Here is an 18,313-nt window from a genome sequence, read left to right as displayed (position 1 = left end):
AGTTCCTGACTTCCTTAAGTCTCACTCTATTCTGACTCAATTGTTGTAATAGTGGTTTGTCCCTTTCTGTCCTGTCCTTCCCTTCCTGACCATTATGCCTGGTCTGAATGTTGCACATACAATCACCACAGACAATCTTTATCAGGTAGCTGAATTTACCAAATAGTTTGCATCCACAAATGTCTCTATTGCATACATCAGAGTTCAGGCAAACAATATGAGGGCGTAGATGTTTGAATTTGTATGGTCAAAATAAATATTTCTCTCTTCACTTTAGCATGTCTTGCAGGAAAGACAGCAAGAAACATAATGAGGAATATCTGTATAAAATAAATCAAGGCAACTGGACTTGCTGTATTTTTATTGAAGACGTTTCGCTGGTCATCCGACCAGCTTTCTCAAATCAGACCTTTTGACCACAAGGTGGCAGAATAACAAAGAACATTTAACTCAATGACAATGCATATAAATAAACACTAATGCAATTACATTGCCCATAAAACTGTTGGAGGCAATACACACGCTTTGGTCATAATTTGCAGTTCAGAACTTGTTAGTCAGGTACTGTTTGAAGCTATCTCCAGTGCCAATTAAAAACCATTTAGAGATGTCTTCAGTGCAGAAACACGTTTCTGTAAGCTGCAGAAAAACTGGATAAAATGTCCCTTTTTTTCAATCCATTAAAGCCTTCCAGACATACATCAGCAGATATAAAAACAGCTATATTAATAACAGAAAATTAATAGAAAAAGAAAAACTGCATTATTATGTTGAGAATGTAATATGCTCATGCAACTGGTAAATAACTGAGAAGTATGGCACAGGTGCCTACATTTAAAACAATTTCCAGGAACATATAGCTGCCAAGTTGGGTTTTTAAAATTGAAATCTGAGAAGAAATAAAATATAATATTAAACATAATTTAACCTTATTTAACAGCAGAGAAACAAATCAGGTCTCCTGCCCTACCAGTTAGGGTTGTGCTGTGTGGAAATGCTGTGTAAATCTCAGGACTGGATGAACAGAAATTCAAGCAGGCAAAACAGCTCTGTCTATCCATCTATTAGCTGTTTGCCTGGAGTTCAACTTTATGCCTGCCACACATTATACAGTCATGTAGGACAATAGTGCACAATACACCCAGGTTTTGCTGTCGCATACATTTTTAAATCAAACTCTGCAAAGGCTAATACATAAATTACATGAAAACTTTAGATAGAGACTTTCACTGCACAGAAGAGTGGCACCAAGGACAAAAATACCTAGGAGCAAATATTTGGAAATCAAGGTAGGCAGTCATGAAGAATTTATTAATTTTCAGGTCCCCCACCTCACAAGTCTAGGAGCAGCTAACCCTGATGTAGATACAAGCTGGGTAGACCATACAAGGCACAATTATCTAAAAAAGCTGTCATTAGACATAGAAATGCAATAACAAAATAATAATAAAAGGAGATCTGGATTAGTGTGATATATTTGTACTTTAATCATAACAACTTCTTAGCAATTAGTTAATGCCATTCTTGTATTAATTAAGCTGCAGACAAATCATGTGAGACTGCCGCATGGCTGGCTCTTTGCCATATTAGACTGAATACATATTAGGGGTCATGTTAAAGAAGTCTAAAATTAAAGCATATGCTAATCAGCAGAATATTACCATGCGATTATATGCTGGGATTATTATGACCTGGAGAGATCCCAAACCAAAAATTAATTACAACAAGCAAGAAAGGAAACTGTATAAGGGTAATACTGCTAGAAGGTCCCTTATTATAATTCTCATATACTGCAAAATTAAATAGAAATTCCCTCTCCCAAAAATGTTCCACAATGAGATGAAAAAATCACAGTGAGTTGTATTTGTCAAATAGTACATGTGACTAAAATACACCAGAATTATGTAAAATCTGATCTAACAGGATATCTTAAAAAATTAACATCTATCAGTTTAGTACATCTAGAATATATAGTGCTTAAAGGTTTTTACAGAAAATAATTATCCAGTGGTATGTCTTAGAAATGGGGAGGCATCAGGAGTCAGTGACATCATCAAGCTTGGCTGCACATTGCAATCTCCCAGAGAGACCAGGGAAGAAGGGGAAAATCAAGCACATCAGCTAGTGCTAGCAATAGCATTGGAAATTATGAGTGTGTTTTTAATTTGTATTCAAAAAACTGAATGGTTTTACACTATCGAAAGTTTTTTTCTTTTTCTCATCTTATTAAATTAATGTGGAGCATTCAAGAGAAGTATAGGGATCCAAAGGAGAAGGAGTGAGGTTTTTATATCATAAGTTGGAAAAAGTGATTTCTTACCTTTTTGATTTAAGGTGAACTTATTCCGATGAGTTTAACCAGTTAAGTTGTCATGTACATCTTTTGACACCTGGAGAATACTGGAGTTTTCCACATTGACTCTTGGCTGCTATTGATTATCGCAGTTGGACATTTGCACAAAATTATGAACTTGATTTAATTACCCTAAATAGACACAACTTTATGAATTGTATTGTTGTTGGTTACAAGAAAGGGATGTTTGAAACAATTTTATAAATCAAATTGGCCATTATAGGTTATTACAAAAGGATATTTACAATTTTTTTACAATTGGCACTAACTTCACTTTCATAGATTTGATGGTGCACCTCGATGCTACGTTTTATAAAGCTAGCACAGGCTGATGCATCAAGGGATTGCAAATCCTCCAGGTGGCCTGCCGGTTTCCTCAGGTTAAGTTATGGTGTGTTTTTCTAGGAACCCATGAGTCAACAATCTAGCATTATTGTGCTTTATTTTTTCATCTTTTATATAATTTTTATTTATTTATATATATATCTTTATTTTTTACTTTTTGTTTTTTTTGTTTGTTCTTTTAATTTCTCACCGAAACTGTGTTTTCAGTTACTTTCCCTCTTGGTGGGAGCCTTGTACCACCCATCTAGAGGGATCTAGTACCCACAGATTGGGTGACAAACAGCGGTTCTTACAATGGCAAGAGAGAAAAATCGAATCTATTTGACCCCCCATTTTACAGCAGGTGTGTCGAGGGTTTAGAATCATGTTGCGGGGGGCTTTGGTAATATATCAACACAATAGACAGAGGTAAGCAATCTTTTGCTCTGTTGCTGTTGAAGGACCATTGATTGTGTTATAACGCTTTATTATGATACATATACTATATGTTTATAGAATGATATTACTGTCTGTGAATAGAACTGTATAACTATGGAAAACCAATAAAAAACTTTGAAAACATATAAAGCTAGCACACTTGATGATATTTGTATATCACTATTTTGGTTAAATACTGTATATTTTATATTTGTATTGCTGTTATTCATCCAGTAGGGTCTTCTGATTTTGATTTTATTCAGGTCGTTTTTATCTAGACATTATTTTAATTAAGAGCATCATGTTTAAGCAGTCATATTTTTCATATATCTCTGCTGGGTAATCTACAGCTGTTGTAGGCTAGATAGGGCACCTGTGTGCAAGGATATACTATTTGTTTGCGTAAATATGTGTTAAAGCTGAACCCGAGGGAAACAAAAAAAAACACCTTTTCATCGAGGCTTGGCACGCTTTCATGGAATGCGAAGGAGTGAACGGAGAGTTAGGTATCACTAAAAAGCACTTGTGCTTACCTTATCCCTTACTCCTGCTGGCTCTTCCTCTTCACGTGACCAGTACCCCGAAGGCATTTCTATTTGGTTGTCTGCTCATTGGTTGCAGGTCTGATGTCATCATGTACAATGCAGGACCAGCAGTTCTGCACTGTAAATAAGGATGTGGAGGGCCCATCCATAACCCAGAGTGTCAGAAAGAAGAGAAGAGGTGAGCACTGGTTTCAGGGTTCAGGGAGGGAAAAGGTAAGAAAATCTGCATGTAAATGGTACCCTAGGCAAAAACGAGTATTTAACCTTTGCTGTGCAGGGGGAGCCTCACTGCAATTGTATTTTTTCACATATGGTGGGATTTATCAAAACTGGAGTAGACAAAATCTAGAGCAGCTGTGCACAGCAACAAATCAGCGTTTCTCTTTCATTTTCAAATCGTAACTGAACAAATTGAAGAGAAAATCTGATTGGTTGCCCTGGGTGACTGCTCCAGGTTTTGTCTGCTCCAGTTTTGATAAATTCCCCTTGCAGAGTTCAGCTTTAACATAACATGATGCTATGAACAGGCCCTAAAGATTTAGCTTAGAGGTGCATGATGTATTTATGCATTGTTATTGTCAGAGCAGTTCGTATCCGAGACAATTAACTTAATTATGCATTCCTCTCAGCCGACTGTTCCATGAGTTATATTCTGCAGGGTTCTCATGAGCTGTTTCTTGCAAGCGTTCTATTTTTATATTCAGTCTAAATAGCACAGTCAGCTGGGAAGGGTAAATGTTCTACAAGTAAAGAGACTATAGGGAATATAAGGGTTAACTAAGTGATGTAATGAGTTACAAAACAGCCTGGCTGCAATAATGCAGCAATCCTGCTTTCCCTCTGTCAGTACTGGAATCTGATCTCTCTCTCCCAGTCCTGGAGTTTGAATTGGAGAACCCTGTCTCTGTTTTATTTTCCCCGGCTGAGCTGAAATATGGTGGCAGATGATGGGGTTGGCTGTGCAGTGAGGATTTTAAAATAAATTTAGGAATGAGGCTGCAGCTGTCCAGCACATCATGGCTGTAATGCAGAGAGGAGTGAGAGGCAAATTTACAGCCAGGGCCAAAGCTAGGGAAAGCCCCAGGTGCCGCTTTAGGAGGGGTGCCACTGGGTGTGTGGATGATGAACTTCTCCCTGGGGAGAGCAACTCCTTTGCCCCTCGTGACAGAATGTCTAGCTTCCCCACTGGTTACAGCTGCACAAATTTCCTAGCTCCAGTGCATATGTGGCGGCGGGCGAAATTTCAGTGCATCCCTAGTAACAATGTTATTTTGCCTAAGCAGTACCCTGAAAATTGTAACTTTTGTCTTAAATTCCTCCTTAAAATAGCAGTGTACTTCTTCACATGTGGCAGTGTCTAGACATGACTGCTCTGTAGACTAATAACTGCATATGTGCAGTGTGAGATTGTCTAAGGCACTGTGGCTCTTACTACTAGTCTTACAAAATGTTGAGTATTGTTTGGTGACATTACTACTGTGTTGCTAATTCGTCTCCAAAGGGCTCGCTGGAAAGAAAGCTTTACCCAAGGACCTGCATTGCACAGTTCTCCCTGATTGTGCTTCATTCTAAGGATCTGCACTTCCTTCATCTCTTCTGTTGATCATTCCCCCACCGGTCATCCGTCCACCAGTCATCAGGGGGACAGCTTTGACAGGAGGAGGCAACACAATGGCTGCCACCATGCAGCAACATAGTTATCTAACATATATGTCATAATAACAGCAATTATGCTGTTATTATGACATATATGTTAGATAACTATATAACCGTTTTGTCACTTTTTCTATTGTTGTATGCGCTTTGAAGCCTATAAATATGGAAACCAATAAAAAACTTTGAATCCCACCATGCAGCAACATAGTGCACAACAATGGCAAGCCAGTCTTGAGGTAAATGTTTAGCTGTAGGGAACCTACAGGTAGTACTAGTGACAACTTCTTTCTCACTGCATGCATTTTTGGGCATAACTTCTATAGTACAGGTACTCTTTAAAAGGTATTATTCCCATTATTTCTGTGGATAGTCTCCAGGATACATGATCCCTACTATCTGCCCATCTGAGAAGAGGAAAAATAACTTTTCATGGACTACGGAGATACCACCTTCCAGATAATAGCTAATGTTATAAAAAATACTTAACAAAAGGATACAAAACTATATTCAAGACTTCCATGATGAGAATGCAGTTTAGATGGGGCTATGTAATTATTAAGACTGGAATTGAATTACCTGGTAAATTGAAATGATTATTTTATACAGACTGCAATTTTAATGGTTCCAAAGGGGGAAAAGAACACAACATATCATAGCGAAATGGGAGGATGAAATGCATTCCACTCTGTAATTTTGTTTTAATAGAATTTCTCTCGTCAACTATACTGTGTGCTAGTTTAATCAAATAGGTTTGAACTGAGTATTTGAAGTAAAATGAGCTTACTTTACCCTAAATAATCTGATATTATGTGTCTAAAATTGTATTAATAAAGAATTTCTGGTAGAGAGAATAGCATTTGTTCCACTTCTTGCATTTTCTGTTACATATGATGTATCACCGTAGATACACCTGACGTGACTGAGTAAATTTGCACAGTTTCCAAGACACTATGGTTCAGCATTTCTTTTCACAGCTAAATCCTCTGTGCACAAAAACAACCTTGTTTACATATTTTAAAACACCTTTGTTTTGCAGAGCATGGCACTCAAATATCCTCTCAGCATTCCTTAGGTTTTCTAGACTGTAAACATCTAACAATTATCTAAGATTTGCTAATGAACCCTGCAATGTCCTGATCACAATTTTAAAACCTCAAATAACCTTTTTAATCATGAAAATAATGAACACAAACAAAAACATTAAAACCAGATATGGTTTAAAAAATTATAGTAAAAAAATTAGAACAATATGTTACACAATATGGAATGTGCACCAATTAGATCAATATTTTACACAATATAGTATTGGCAATAATGGGGGTATACATCTTCACCACAGATGGTTAAAGACAGCTGCTATTGGCTATTGGCAAGAACTTGTTGCTTAAAACTTTTTTGGTTGTGGATAAAGTAAGGGTTAAAATTATTCTGAAGACATGAAATCAAAATGGAGGAAATGTTCAGAAAAATAGAGAAATTTCAACCATGGACAGTTTTAACCAAACTATTTCTCCCCATTGGATAATCTACCCTCAACTCTTATTAATGACAACTCAAAAAATGTCTAATTGACAATGGTGTCTAGGGCAATTAGAGGGGTTGAATCTGTCCAAAAGGGAAATAGAGAACAATAAAAATTTGAAAGAAAATCTAACCTTACCCTGATCACTGACATTCTCAAAACTCAGAGTGCTGGAAGTGGAAAGATGGGCAAACAGCAAACCTTCAAAGAAGAGAGAAAGGTTGAACCCTTTGGGGTAATGGAGGGACTTTAAGGCATTATCTAAGTTGTCATTTAAAGGATATGTGTATTCACCATGTCACAGACAAATGATAAAACCCCAACCCCCTTGGAGCTTCCCATGCCAATTTGGTGTGAATACCTTGCCTAGCTTCCCTCTAAAGGGTTAAAAGTGGCCAGCAAAATTGCTCCTCCCTTTACTTCATTGCAATTTATATTTAAAATGTAAGTTCTTGTAATTTGCTTTTAAATTCAAAAAGTTCCAATTAGGTCAAGTTTTAGCAGACTTGCTCACTATTCCCCCACACTCCCTCACCCACATACACAGACACATACACAATTTCAAGGATGTCTCTTCAATATCCATACATCCAGAGTCTCTTGGTGCCCAGGGTAAGGGCAACATGGAAAAGCCAGGAAGTGGCCATTTTACACATTTTCAGGTATAACTGAAAGATTGCATCCAATAGGGAGCATGTATCTCCTTACTTCCTCCTCCCTTGATCATCAGGGGGACTAATTATTACCTATAGGACTGTGTCGTGGTGCACAGATGCATCAGGAAAGATGCATAACATATTGTGCTGCACAAGCATTATGGTGTGAACAGGACACATAGGATAATTGTTTTCTATTTGCACTTGTGTTGAGCCTTCATTGATCATGTTAACAGACATGGTATGAATGAGACCAATTAACAAAGAAACCTTCATTAATTTCTATGCACAACAGCGTGTTGCAACTTTTTATGTTGCATAAAAATGCATATATGCTGCAATTTTATGCAACACACATCAACACACTGGTATGGTATGAACAGGGCACATAGAGAAAAGTTGTTTCCTATGTTTTTGCATTGAGCCTGTGTTGATCTATCTGGTGTCAATGAACTCTTAGTTTTATGGCCACAGAGGTTATTACAAAATTGTTAACAATGTAAAACAATTCATATATTTATACTGTGCAAAAAAAATCCCTCTCATAAGCTTTATAAATAATATTACTGCTGTGTAAGGGGCTTTCTATAAAACAAATAATAATAAAATAGGGCTTTCTATGTGTGTTTAGTTTTAATTCATGTATGTAGAAGGAATAACTTATGACCTTGTCTATCAGGATCATAAGTTTTCTCCAAGGAATGTATTGGTGCATCCTTGAAAAGTATTTCCAGATCCTCTCTCTAGCTTTTTCTTCTCATATCAAAGTGATATTTCACTGATGTTTATTACGGCATATAACCACAATAAATGAACCTCTTGAACAGGTTGAAACTTGTCTCCGATGGTGAGAAAATATCACCCTGATGTGTGGAGAAAAGACAAATCATGACAATGCAGGCTTTGTCATGTTTTATTACATGGACATTATGCATCATTTCCATAATTTTCCAAAGTATATGGAGGAGATTTATAAAGAGATTCCTAAAGTGTAGATTTTTACTCTCTCTGTTGTAGAGTATTGTGCTGCATGTAACAGTTACTAACTAAGCACATGTACTATATATGCATTTAAAACTTCAGATCTACTGACACAGCTAAAAATAGATCTCCCCCAGTAAGAGCCTCTGAGTACGTTCTAAGAACTAGTGAATGGAGCAGCACAGGAAGACATGAGTCTGTACTGTACTGCACTATACTGTTTGAAATGTAGCACATCTTATTTTCCTTGGAAATTCTAATAAATTTCCATGCCTTGTGAGTTACATTTGCTTGTCCACAGCATGTAATCTATTTAAAACCCTTTTTATTGTTTTATCATTTCTCTGACAGTTGGCTGGTTTACTCATCACCATAATGTAACCCTGTGGATCCTTTTTAGCCTCATGCAAATATTAAAGTGTTTGATTTGCCTTTTTTCAGGTATGGCTGTATAAAACATTTTCTCCTACATATAGAAAACCCTTAGTATCATGGTGTTTCTGTTGTTTCTTTTGCTCCTGATCAGAAAAGCAGAACAATCCCTTTGATGCCAAGGTGCATGTTTGGAAGAAACTGTGAGTCTTGGAGGCAGCGCTGATGACAGTTACAGTTGCAAAAAAAAAGGAAATTCGGATAATCTCTGCTGCTCTTAAATGTTATTGCATGGTGTAAAAAAATATTACAATTATGTACATTCTTTTTATCATTATTTTCATCCCTCAATTCTTCGTCCAGTGAATGTGGAGGTCTGTTTGGGAGATGTATCAGAATCTCGAAACCCCACCTTTAGAAAAAGAGAGCCACCAGATATCTGGCCCTCCCCCTATGTGAATAAGTGAGGTGTACATAGTACCTCTTGTTACTGATTCACAAAAAAAAAAAAAATGTAAAAAGGAAAGAAAAACACAGACACTAGAGAAAATAGTATTTTATTAAATATTGATTAAAAATAAATAAAACAATGTCCCCCAATGTATATCCAAGTCAACCATGTTGGCCTGTGATGTAGATCCAATCAATTACAATAAGTGATGCCTGACGACTAGTTGGCATGATGACTCGCTGCAATAATAATGCTGCCCTGCCACTACCCCCAATGCAAATAACAGTCCCAGGTCTACTGCTGAATGTCATCAGACCGGCTGGGGATGCTGGCTGACTTCTTCAACCAAATATGGTTATGTCCATATTTGGTCAAATCATCACTCGGGAGCCCTGCTGGCTTGTCTACAATAAGAAAAAAGTAGGTGGGAAGCTATAATTACATAGCACTATTCAGCCATCAGGACCTGTGACATCACACTACTGTATTGAAGACTGCAGAAGATAATGCTTTCTATACACCACACAGGCAAGTTCCTTTTCTAGTGGTTATTATACCTATAGTAAAGGGTAAATAATCCTAAACTCCAGCCTTACCTTTTTTGCAAGACTGGAAAGTCCTGGATTTGAGGTCTGGGAGTTTTTCCCAGACCTGAAATCCTCTCCTTTACTGAAACTGATTACTCTCAATTCCCTGCAAATTCTCATCTCCACGATACAACCCTTTGAAGCTGCAGCAGCTATCTTGAGCCAACCTTCATTTCACGCCTGATAGACCTTCATCATTCTCCAATCACATCTACCATGATCTGTACTGTCAATGGCTCCTCTCAGCTATTAGCTTTCTCTGACATCGGCCATTTTGTTCCCAAGCTTTATGTGAAACAACACATCCCAAGGACTTAGATGTGCCAGCAACCAGTCAACCAATCAGCCAAAGGCCCAGCTATAGTTTGCAGCAACCATTGGCTAGCAGAGAGAAACGGGCACATCTAAAGGGATCCCAGGGATGTGTTATAAGGGGACTTACTACACTGAGCATTTTAGCATGTGGACGAGTGAGGTCCGGGGATGCTATTTTCTAGGGCATCACACATTTTACATTAAACAGATGGTTTAAATGATTAAATGATTAGCACTAAAGAAAAAACATGGTGTTATTGCCCTTCAAAATTTAATTGACAATAATTGAGACAACTTTCATTTGTATCGTTCCTGCACATAAAACGGGCCATTAGTTATAACAAGCTTTTTTGTAAAGTAGTAAACTAATTCCTCTGACAGATCACAGAGGATCTTTTTTAATTGAATTATCCCCTTACTTATAGGTATTACAATATTGGATGGTTTTGCAACTGCAGCAGTGGTAAATGGATCATGAAAGACCAAAATAGCTAAAATATATGATGTTATAAATGTGCCACACTCTCAAATGTGCTCTATATCTAAATGCAATATAAATATAATTGCATCAATAAAAAGTGCTTTCAAACAAGTGAAAAAAAATATACCCATAAACGATAATAACAGCAAGATAAGATGATAATAGTCCACTTTACAAAGACGTCCACTGTGATGCAAATATCATACAGTATAAAGTGAACAGTGCCTCCAATACAAAAGTGAATGCAATTAACCGGTGAATAAATAATCCCTTCGTGTTCCTTGTGATCTCCACTTTCCACTCCCAATAGAATAACACTCACCTCTCCATACGAACTTACGTTACAAAGGTCTGAAAGAGCCGTTTCCCTTTTCAATCTCAGGCGGGAAGATACCCGATGTTTCCACAGTGCAAAAGATTTCCTTTTTCTTTCTCCACTATAAGGACATAATTCTCCAGTGGTGGAGTGCACTATGGAGTGTCCCTCTTTTGTCTCCATCTGCTGAAATGTTATTGATACCACTGGGGAGCGATTCCACCACTGGAAACTTATGTCCTAATAGTGGAGAAAGAAAGAGGAAATCTTTTTATATATTTTGAGTGATGTACTAATATAATATACTGTAGACAGAATAATGATTTTTCACATAAACAGGTGTGTCACTACACTTTTCACGTTACGGAGGGGGGATGTTGCTGGTGTACCTCTGGCTTTGGCTCTGTCCGGAGTCCCAACTAGCTTACTGCACTGAAATCATTGATTGCCAGGAGCTCGGCATGACACCAGCCAGAACATCCCACTCAGCTCCTGGCAACTAGTGACATCAATGAGTTGGGTGGGACACCGGACAAAGCATCACACGTTGCTAAGAGCTTTTAACAACCTGGGATTCACTGGACAGAGAGGCATCACATTCCCCAATGAGATGCCTCCTGAGGCAACTGCCTCAAGCTGTCTCATTATAGTCCCTATGTTTATGTGGACAAGCAATGAGGGGTTGTCACTTGGAAAAGAAGACACATACAATAATAGTACAGCTGACCATGTAACAGTCGAACTTTGTTCGAAAATAATTGTTCAATGTTAAGTTAATAAGGTCAAATCGCTGATCATTTTTTACAATAGTCATAGAAAAAAAATGTTTTGCAATTTTTTCTTGAATGAACCAAATTCTAACAGTGAATGTGGCTTTCATTCAGGAAACTCCATTCATTCCAAAATCAAATATGAAAATCAAACAACATCTTGAACATCATTTGTCAAGTCTCTGATGGCATTATTGAGTGTTCATATGAATATTCATGCAAATATCTACCAGTGTAGGCAGTGTTGGACTTAATCTGGAAAATAATTAGTGTACTGATAAATACAGTATGGTCAGTAGTAAATGCTCACCTTTCAGGCTGATCATATACTCAGATATAAACCACAGCAATCTACCACGCTTGTGGGGAAGAGGCCCTTGTCCCCATTCGCACAGAGACAAGGTGCTTTTCCAGGAGAGACCCTGGAAAATCACCCTCCCAGTGCCAAATGGCATGTGGCCTGGTATGGCAGGGAGGTATGGCACCTTTCCTGCTCTGCCAGGCCTGAGCTCGGATTAGAAATTTTAGGAGGGACTCCACATTTTTTGCCCCATTTTGGGGGTGGGGTTCCTCCTTAAGATTCCTAGCAGACCTAAAGGGCCTGGTATGCATTGCAAGGGGAACCCCATGCTGTTTTTTTTCATCTTTTATTAATGTGTCATTTTTTTATTCGGAGGTAGCGAGCAGAATAACCGAGCCGTATGCCGTTCGGCGGTATTCGGCTATTCACTCACTGCCATTCAGCCCCTATGAGAATAGGGCAAACGGCAGCGGGTAAACTGCTGGAGGTTTGGCTCAACCGATCCAGATGTTCACTTTGGGTCAGCGGAACATGCTGAGCATGTTCGGCTGAACTGAAGCAAGCCAAAGCTAGCCGATATACAGCTGATTTTAGCCGATGTACGGCTAAAATCAGCTGTACAGGGCCGAAGTGAATAGCCAAATGCGATCGGCTCACTTCACTTCGGCTGGGTCATTCACTCGGCTGCCTTAGGCAGCCGAGTGAATGACCCCCCAACAAAATTTGTTTTTGCCTTGATTCACACATAATGAATGTTAACAGAGATTCCCAGGGCGAATGGCCCTGAGCATTGTTTATAAATAGACCACGAAGTGAGCAGTGAGTTAGTGTGGCAGCTACTGGCAGGTACTGAATAGGAATCAATGCTGAATCGCTATTATCCCAATCATTGAATTGCCCTCTGCAGCTGGTAAATGATTGTGTCTAGCCTCTTGTAATATTTGTCGTACTGTAAATAAAGCAAATGTTAATGAAACCTCTGACAAATGGCAAATCCAGAAGTGTGGCAAATGTGCCACAATCAGGAGACAGCAGCGCCACTTTGCAAATATAGCAAACAATCCAACTGACATTTGAGTGCGCATGAGCACTAATCCAAATACTTGCTACTTAACAATTTTGATCTTTATTTTGTGTAAACATATAAATAATGTATGTTTGCTAAAACCATTGCAACGGACCATTATATTAAACATATTTTAATTCTATCCCAAATAGAATAACTTTCCAAAACATTTTTTTTGTATTAATATGCTATAGAGTGTATTGTATTTCAGAATTAGAATGTGCTATGCTCCAGTTTACCAAAGTGAGCTGCATGCATTTTGGGCTCGGGTGGAAATCAATTTCCCTTTTAAGTAAATCACATTTTTGTTCTGTAGATGCTTCTCATAGTTTCTGTGATTGCATCGAGGGGTCTAATTTATTGCTAATGCTCTGTGAAAGGCTTGCCTGGCTGAAGCTGGATAATGGTAACAAATATTAATTTTATATTTTTTTTGTAGTTTAAGAAAATATTTTTGTGGCATTCGCCTGATGAGAATATTAAGAATACAACACATTTTTTTCTTTTATCTCTTTCATCAGGTAGATACTGATTAAAATAACATTCTAAACAATTGTGCACTGTGCAAGCGTTAGTTTCAAAACTAGATATTGCAAAGAGATGCTTCAGTAGTAGAGGGTACCTAATAATATTGATTTCTTTCTAGCCTAGGAGACTCTGAAAAAGAGTGCAGTTATGCATGAACAGATAAATTGTGATATTATATTTGCATGCAGGTGTTTGTGCAGAAAGCATTAGCGTCCCTGGCTTTTCTTTCAAAATAAACAGGATAATCACATACATTTTTAACACTATTATATGATAGAAGTAGTGGTGTATTTCCTATTAATAGTAACACAGTGGGATCCACTTATAAAAAAAATTGCAGGGCCTTTCCCCCTTTAAATATCTGTGAACATTTTATCTGTGCCAAAATGAACGATCTTTAGTTTTTGTTTCTACAAGTTGAATGGCTTTTTGAATGTTTTCATGTAATATCACATTATGGTCACTAAATGGAGCTAAAGGAGCATAGGAAATGCAGTACATATATATTGTCTATGCCCATAGTGCCATCTAGTGGCTATGATGTGATACTACGTTGAAAAAACATTGAAAAATAAATTCCCTTGTAAAGAAATAACGAAAGTTCATTTTGACATATATCTGCACAGAACAAACGTTCACAGATATTTGCAGAGTGAAATAGTTTCTTGTAGTAATAGGTTATCACATAAATATATCACCATAAGCATTTACACCACAGGTGCCGCAACTGCAGCCTGAGGGCTACATGCAGTGCTCTGGCATATATGGTGTGTTTCTCGGGGGCCCTGCAGACAGTAGTCTGTGTTTTCCTTATCTAGGTGCTTAATCAGGCCAGTCAAGGAAAAATATTCTTTAGATTTATTTCTAGTAGGTAAATTGTTTGATTTATTTATTTTACACTATCCTACATTTTGCTGTGCTCTTCATCGCTTTATTGTTTTTATGTTGCACTGAATACTATGCACGGCCTTTTGGTGATGTCAGGGACTGCACTTGAGGCCCCCTACATCAGTCAAATTGGCCTCCATTGATTTACACAATTTAATGGAGCTCAAATATAACACAATCAGAGCTTTGTTTTTGTTTAACAATTATATGGCAACCTGCAAAGAATACTAACTGTGTAGACCGTGGGCAGACAGTGCAATAAAAGTCAGCAAGTGAATGAGTTTAGATCTCTTTGTGAGAACTATTTAGACCTACACTAAAAAAACTGGATTGTAATCCAGTTAGTTGCCAAGAGACACTGCCACAAAGCAATCTGATAAACTTAAAAAACATCAACTCATATATGGGAATTTTTTTTAGCACAGGAATAAAACGGTTCATGTATTGCTATCATTCACTCTTTCAAACACCAATAGAGGCAAAAGAAGGAAGTGTGGGGGGTACATAGAAAACTCCTAAAAAGACATTAGCTCATATCAGCCTACAATCAACAATTTCCCACTGGTAAATACCATACATGTATGACTGCACTCTGGTCTTAACCAACCGGGGCAACGTCTTAATATTTACATTTTTGTATATGATACTTTAATTTTTTATTTTTTTTTATACTTAACATAATTGCTATCACATAACAAGCCCTCTATGTAATAGCAAAAATTATGTGGCGGGTCCTCTTTATGGAAACATCAATCTACTTCCCCAACTTCTTCTTCTGACTCTAGGAGCCAGAGAATGTAAACAGTGACACCGGAAGTGAGGTAATACACATCACTTCCGGATACAGTGATCGGAGGAGAGATCAGCTTGCTGATCTCCCTCCAATTGGTGAAGAGAGACCTGCCGTGCCAGTCCCGGGCCCACACTGAAGACAGCAGAGTCTGGGGTAGCCGGCATGGCGGGGGAGGGGCGCACATTTGGCAGCACTGTACAGCTGCCGGATCACTTGTATCTAAACATCTAAATTTGTATCTAAACATCCCAGCCATCGCCGCTGTTTAAAATGATACCAAAAACACAGCTGAAGCAACATGTTCTTGGTATACCCGCTTCAGGACCAGGATGTATTTTGACAGTGGGCAGTCCTAAAGCAGTTAATAAGGGTAATACAGCCAACGCCTCCTCCATTTTCCATAAGTCCATTTCTAGGATCACTGATACGCGTCTACACATACCCCATAATGTTTAAAACACCTGGCATTTAAATACTTTTTTATATATCCCATGAAACATATTGATGCATATTGATGAGAATGAAGATTCACTTCAATTATCCAATCATGTCAAAAGAAAACATGTTGTTGTATGAATATTCTTAAATCCTTCAGTAAATCAGCCTGCTTGTGTGAAAGTGATCCAATTAGTAAAATACTATAGGGGACATTTATAAAGCCAAATTGAAATATAGTGTTAAATAGAGATAAACTGAGCTAGGAATCAATTAACACTCTAAGAGCAGCTGTGCTTGATAGGTGAGTACACCCAAAAGACGAAAGGAGAAAAATACTGTGCTTCAACAAACTCAGAATATATTCCTAAAATGTCAGAAAATGTTTATAAATTGTGAAATTTTCACAAAGTGATGAAACAGATATTGTAGATGAAAAAGATTTAACCTAAAAGCACACATATAATTAAGAAGTGGTCAGGTTTTTGTATTGTTGTGTCACTACTTTAGAGCAGCAGAACAAAGCTGAAGCTGAACACTTATACAGGACTATTCACAAAAAGGCGAAGAGTTTGTAGAAGGCAGGAGAAATGAACAATGTAGGACAACATAGCTGAACTGGAAAGTGAGCTGAATTGGACAATTTTTCCAAATCAGCTCTTTTTGCCTAGATTGTTCACTTCTCCTGCCTCCTCCAAACTCTTCACCCTTTTGTGAATAACCCTGATAGCTAATCCGTTTTATATTCTGTTTGACTGCTCCTGTTTAGCACACCTTGCTGTGTGAAATAATTAATAAATGTCTCCCTCACTGCTTTGCAACAAAATACATTTATATATATCTTCCCAAAACTATTCACAATGGAGGAAGGGATGCAGGACCATGCCCCTGACAATTCTTTACTGCTTTTCTATATCTACCATGGACTGCTTCAAATTGGTATTGTTTTGCAGAATTCACTAAGCGGCTGGTGACACCATATTCTTTTTGTTACCAATCCCATAGTGGGTTCTCAGTAACAAAAATATGGAAAATGTCAGAATATGCAATCCATGGTAGAGTCCTAGCTGTCACAGTACTACTGGGGGTTGCATAGAGATCCCTGCTTATGTGATGGTTGGTAGTAAGTGGAGTTCCACTTTATTTAAAAAGCAAGCATCCATGAAATGAACACAAAACTATTTGCTCATGTAAGTATGGAAGAAAGGCTGTTTTACAAATATTACCAGAAAAATATGAGCACAGCAATTGTGAGCACAGCTAAATTTTCACCTTTGAGATTTATTCATTTAACATTCTGTATTTATACTTAGTTTTAGCAGTGCAGCGGATTCAGCAGTTTTGTCATAATCAGGAGTTACCAACTGAGGAACAAAGAGTTCAGAGGAAGAATGAAAATTAGTATTGTGGATAGTTTAGAAATATAAATTTGAGTTGTATAAACAGCATTTACTACAAACTTTTCTAGCTCCAGTCACACTTCCGCAAAGTCCTATGTTTTATCTTATGAACTTAACAATGGGAAATGTAGGAACATATGAAGTACTATTCAATTAATTTGCCAATTGACATTACTACGCTGCTGTACTGACTGAATAGAAAATCAATGTATAGAGATATTTACAACAAAACACACGTCTTGCCCCTCCACCATTGTGAACTGATAAAGGGATCTCCATGGTACTCCAGAAAGCACCATGGACCATGATCAAAAAACTTGTCTGATGCTAGTACATTTTAAAACCTACAGGCTTCATGAAAGTGATTGGTTGGGTAGTACGTTTAAAATATGTCCCCTTTTAAATACAAGAACTAGAAGAGTTGTATGAACAGCACTATAGTTAATTCAGTAGTAATTGTGGCCAAAGGAGCAAGGAATGCCAGGTTACATTCACAAAAGGGGAACGACTTGCAGGGTGCACTTCAGAGAGCGTTGTCTGAAAGTAAAATAATGGTGCCTTTCTGAACTGCTAGATGATCCTAAAAGCTACATTACCAATTTAGGTTAAAAGAGGGCATGTTTAATGATGTTTAAAGTAAAAACTGACACATTTTAGCCTTAGAAACCGAGCAAATTATAATTTTTTAACAGAACACCCTTTATGGATACCGTAAGTACATTTGTGGATATGATATTGACCATGTAATAGTTAGCTAGTTTGCTATTGGCTATTGCAAATTGAAATAGCCAATAGGAATGTAGCTATGCATTTCTATGCTGTTTTTTTGTTTTCTTTTTATTCTGACGGCAGCCGGCGGCTCCGATGTCAGAAGATTTAAAAAAAGACAACAGAGCAGGAAAGGTTTACTCTGCTCTATCGAGCAGAGTAAAACTTTCCGGTAGAGAGTGTTTGTCTCCCGGCCGATCAGGAGCCACTATCTAATAGCGGGAGACTCCCGGAGCGTCCGTGAGAGTTGGGCTGTCTGGAGGTCAGCATCCCTGGTTACATGGTAACCAGGGACGCTGATCTGTCTGTGTAAGTGGCTGGAGCCAGCCGTAATATGACCGCGGGGCCCGCCCAACCTTCCGGAGCA

At 37.9% G+C, this 18,313-nt stretch overlaps 1 protein-coding gene across 1 annotated transcript in view; it reads left to right on the top strand.

The window, feature by feature from the left end:
* The window catches only part of LOC108798605 (neuromedin-K receptor-like), a 168,449-nt gene that overhangs the window by 13,864 nt on the left and 136,272 nt on the right, over positions 1 to 18,313 (top strand). Inside the window, exons 3-4 of the mRNA XM_018570363.1 lie at positions 3,737 to 3,838; positions 9,002 to 9,050. Coding sequence (XP_018425865.1) covers positions 3,737 to 3,838; positions 9,002 to 9,050 — 151 coding nt within the window. The remainder of the gene's footprint in view (positions 1 to 3,736; positions 3,839 to 9,001; positions 9,051 to 18,313) is intronic.

This window comes from Nanorana parkeri, unplaced genomic scaffold (assembly GCF_000935625.1).
Source record: "Nanorana parkeri isolate BGI_ZX_2015 unplaced genomic scaffold, ASM93562v1 scaffold1519, whole genome shotgun sequence".
Lineage (NCBI taxonomy): Eukaryota > Metazoa > Chordata > Amphibia > Anura > Dicroglossidae > Nanorana > Nanorana parkeri.
This window is presented reverse-complemented; position numbering and strand designations above follow the sequence as displayed.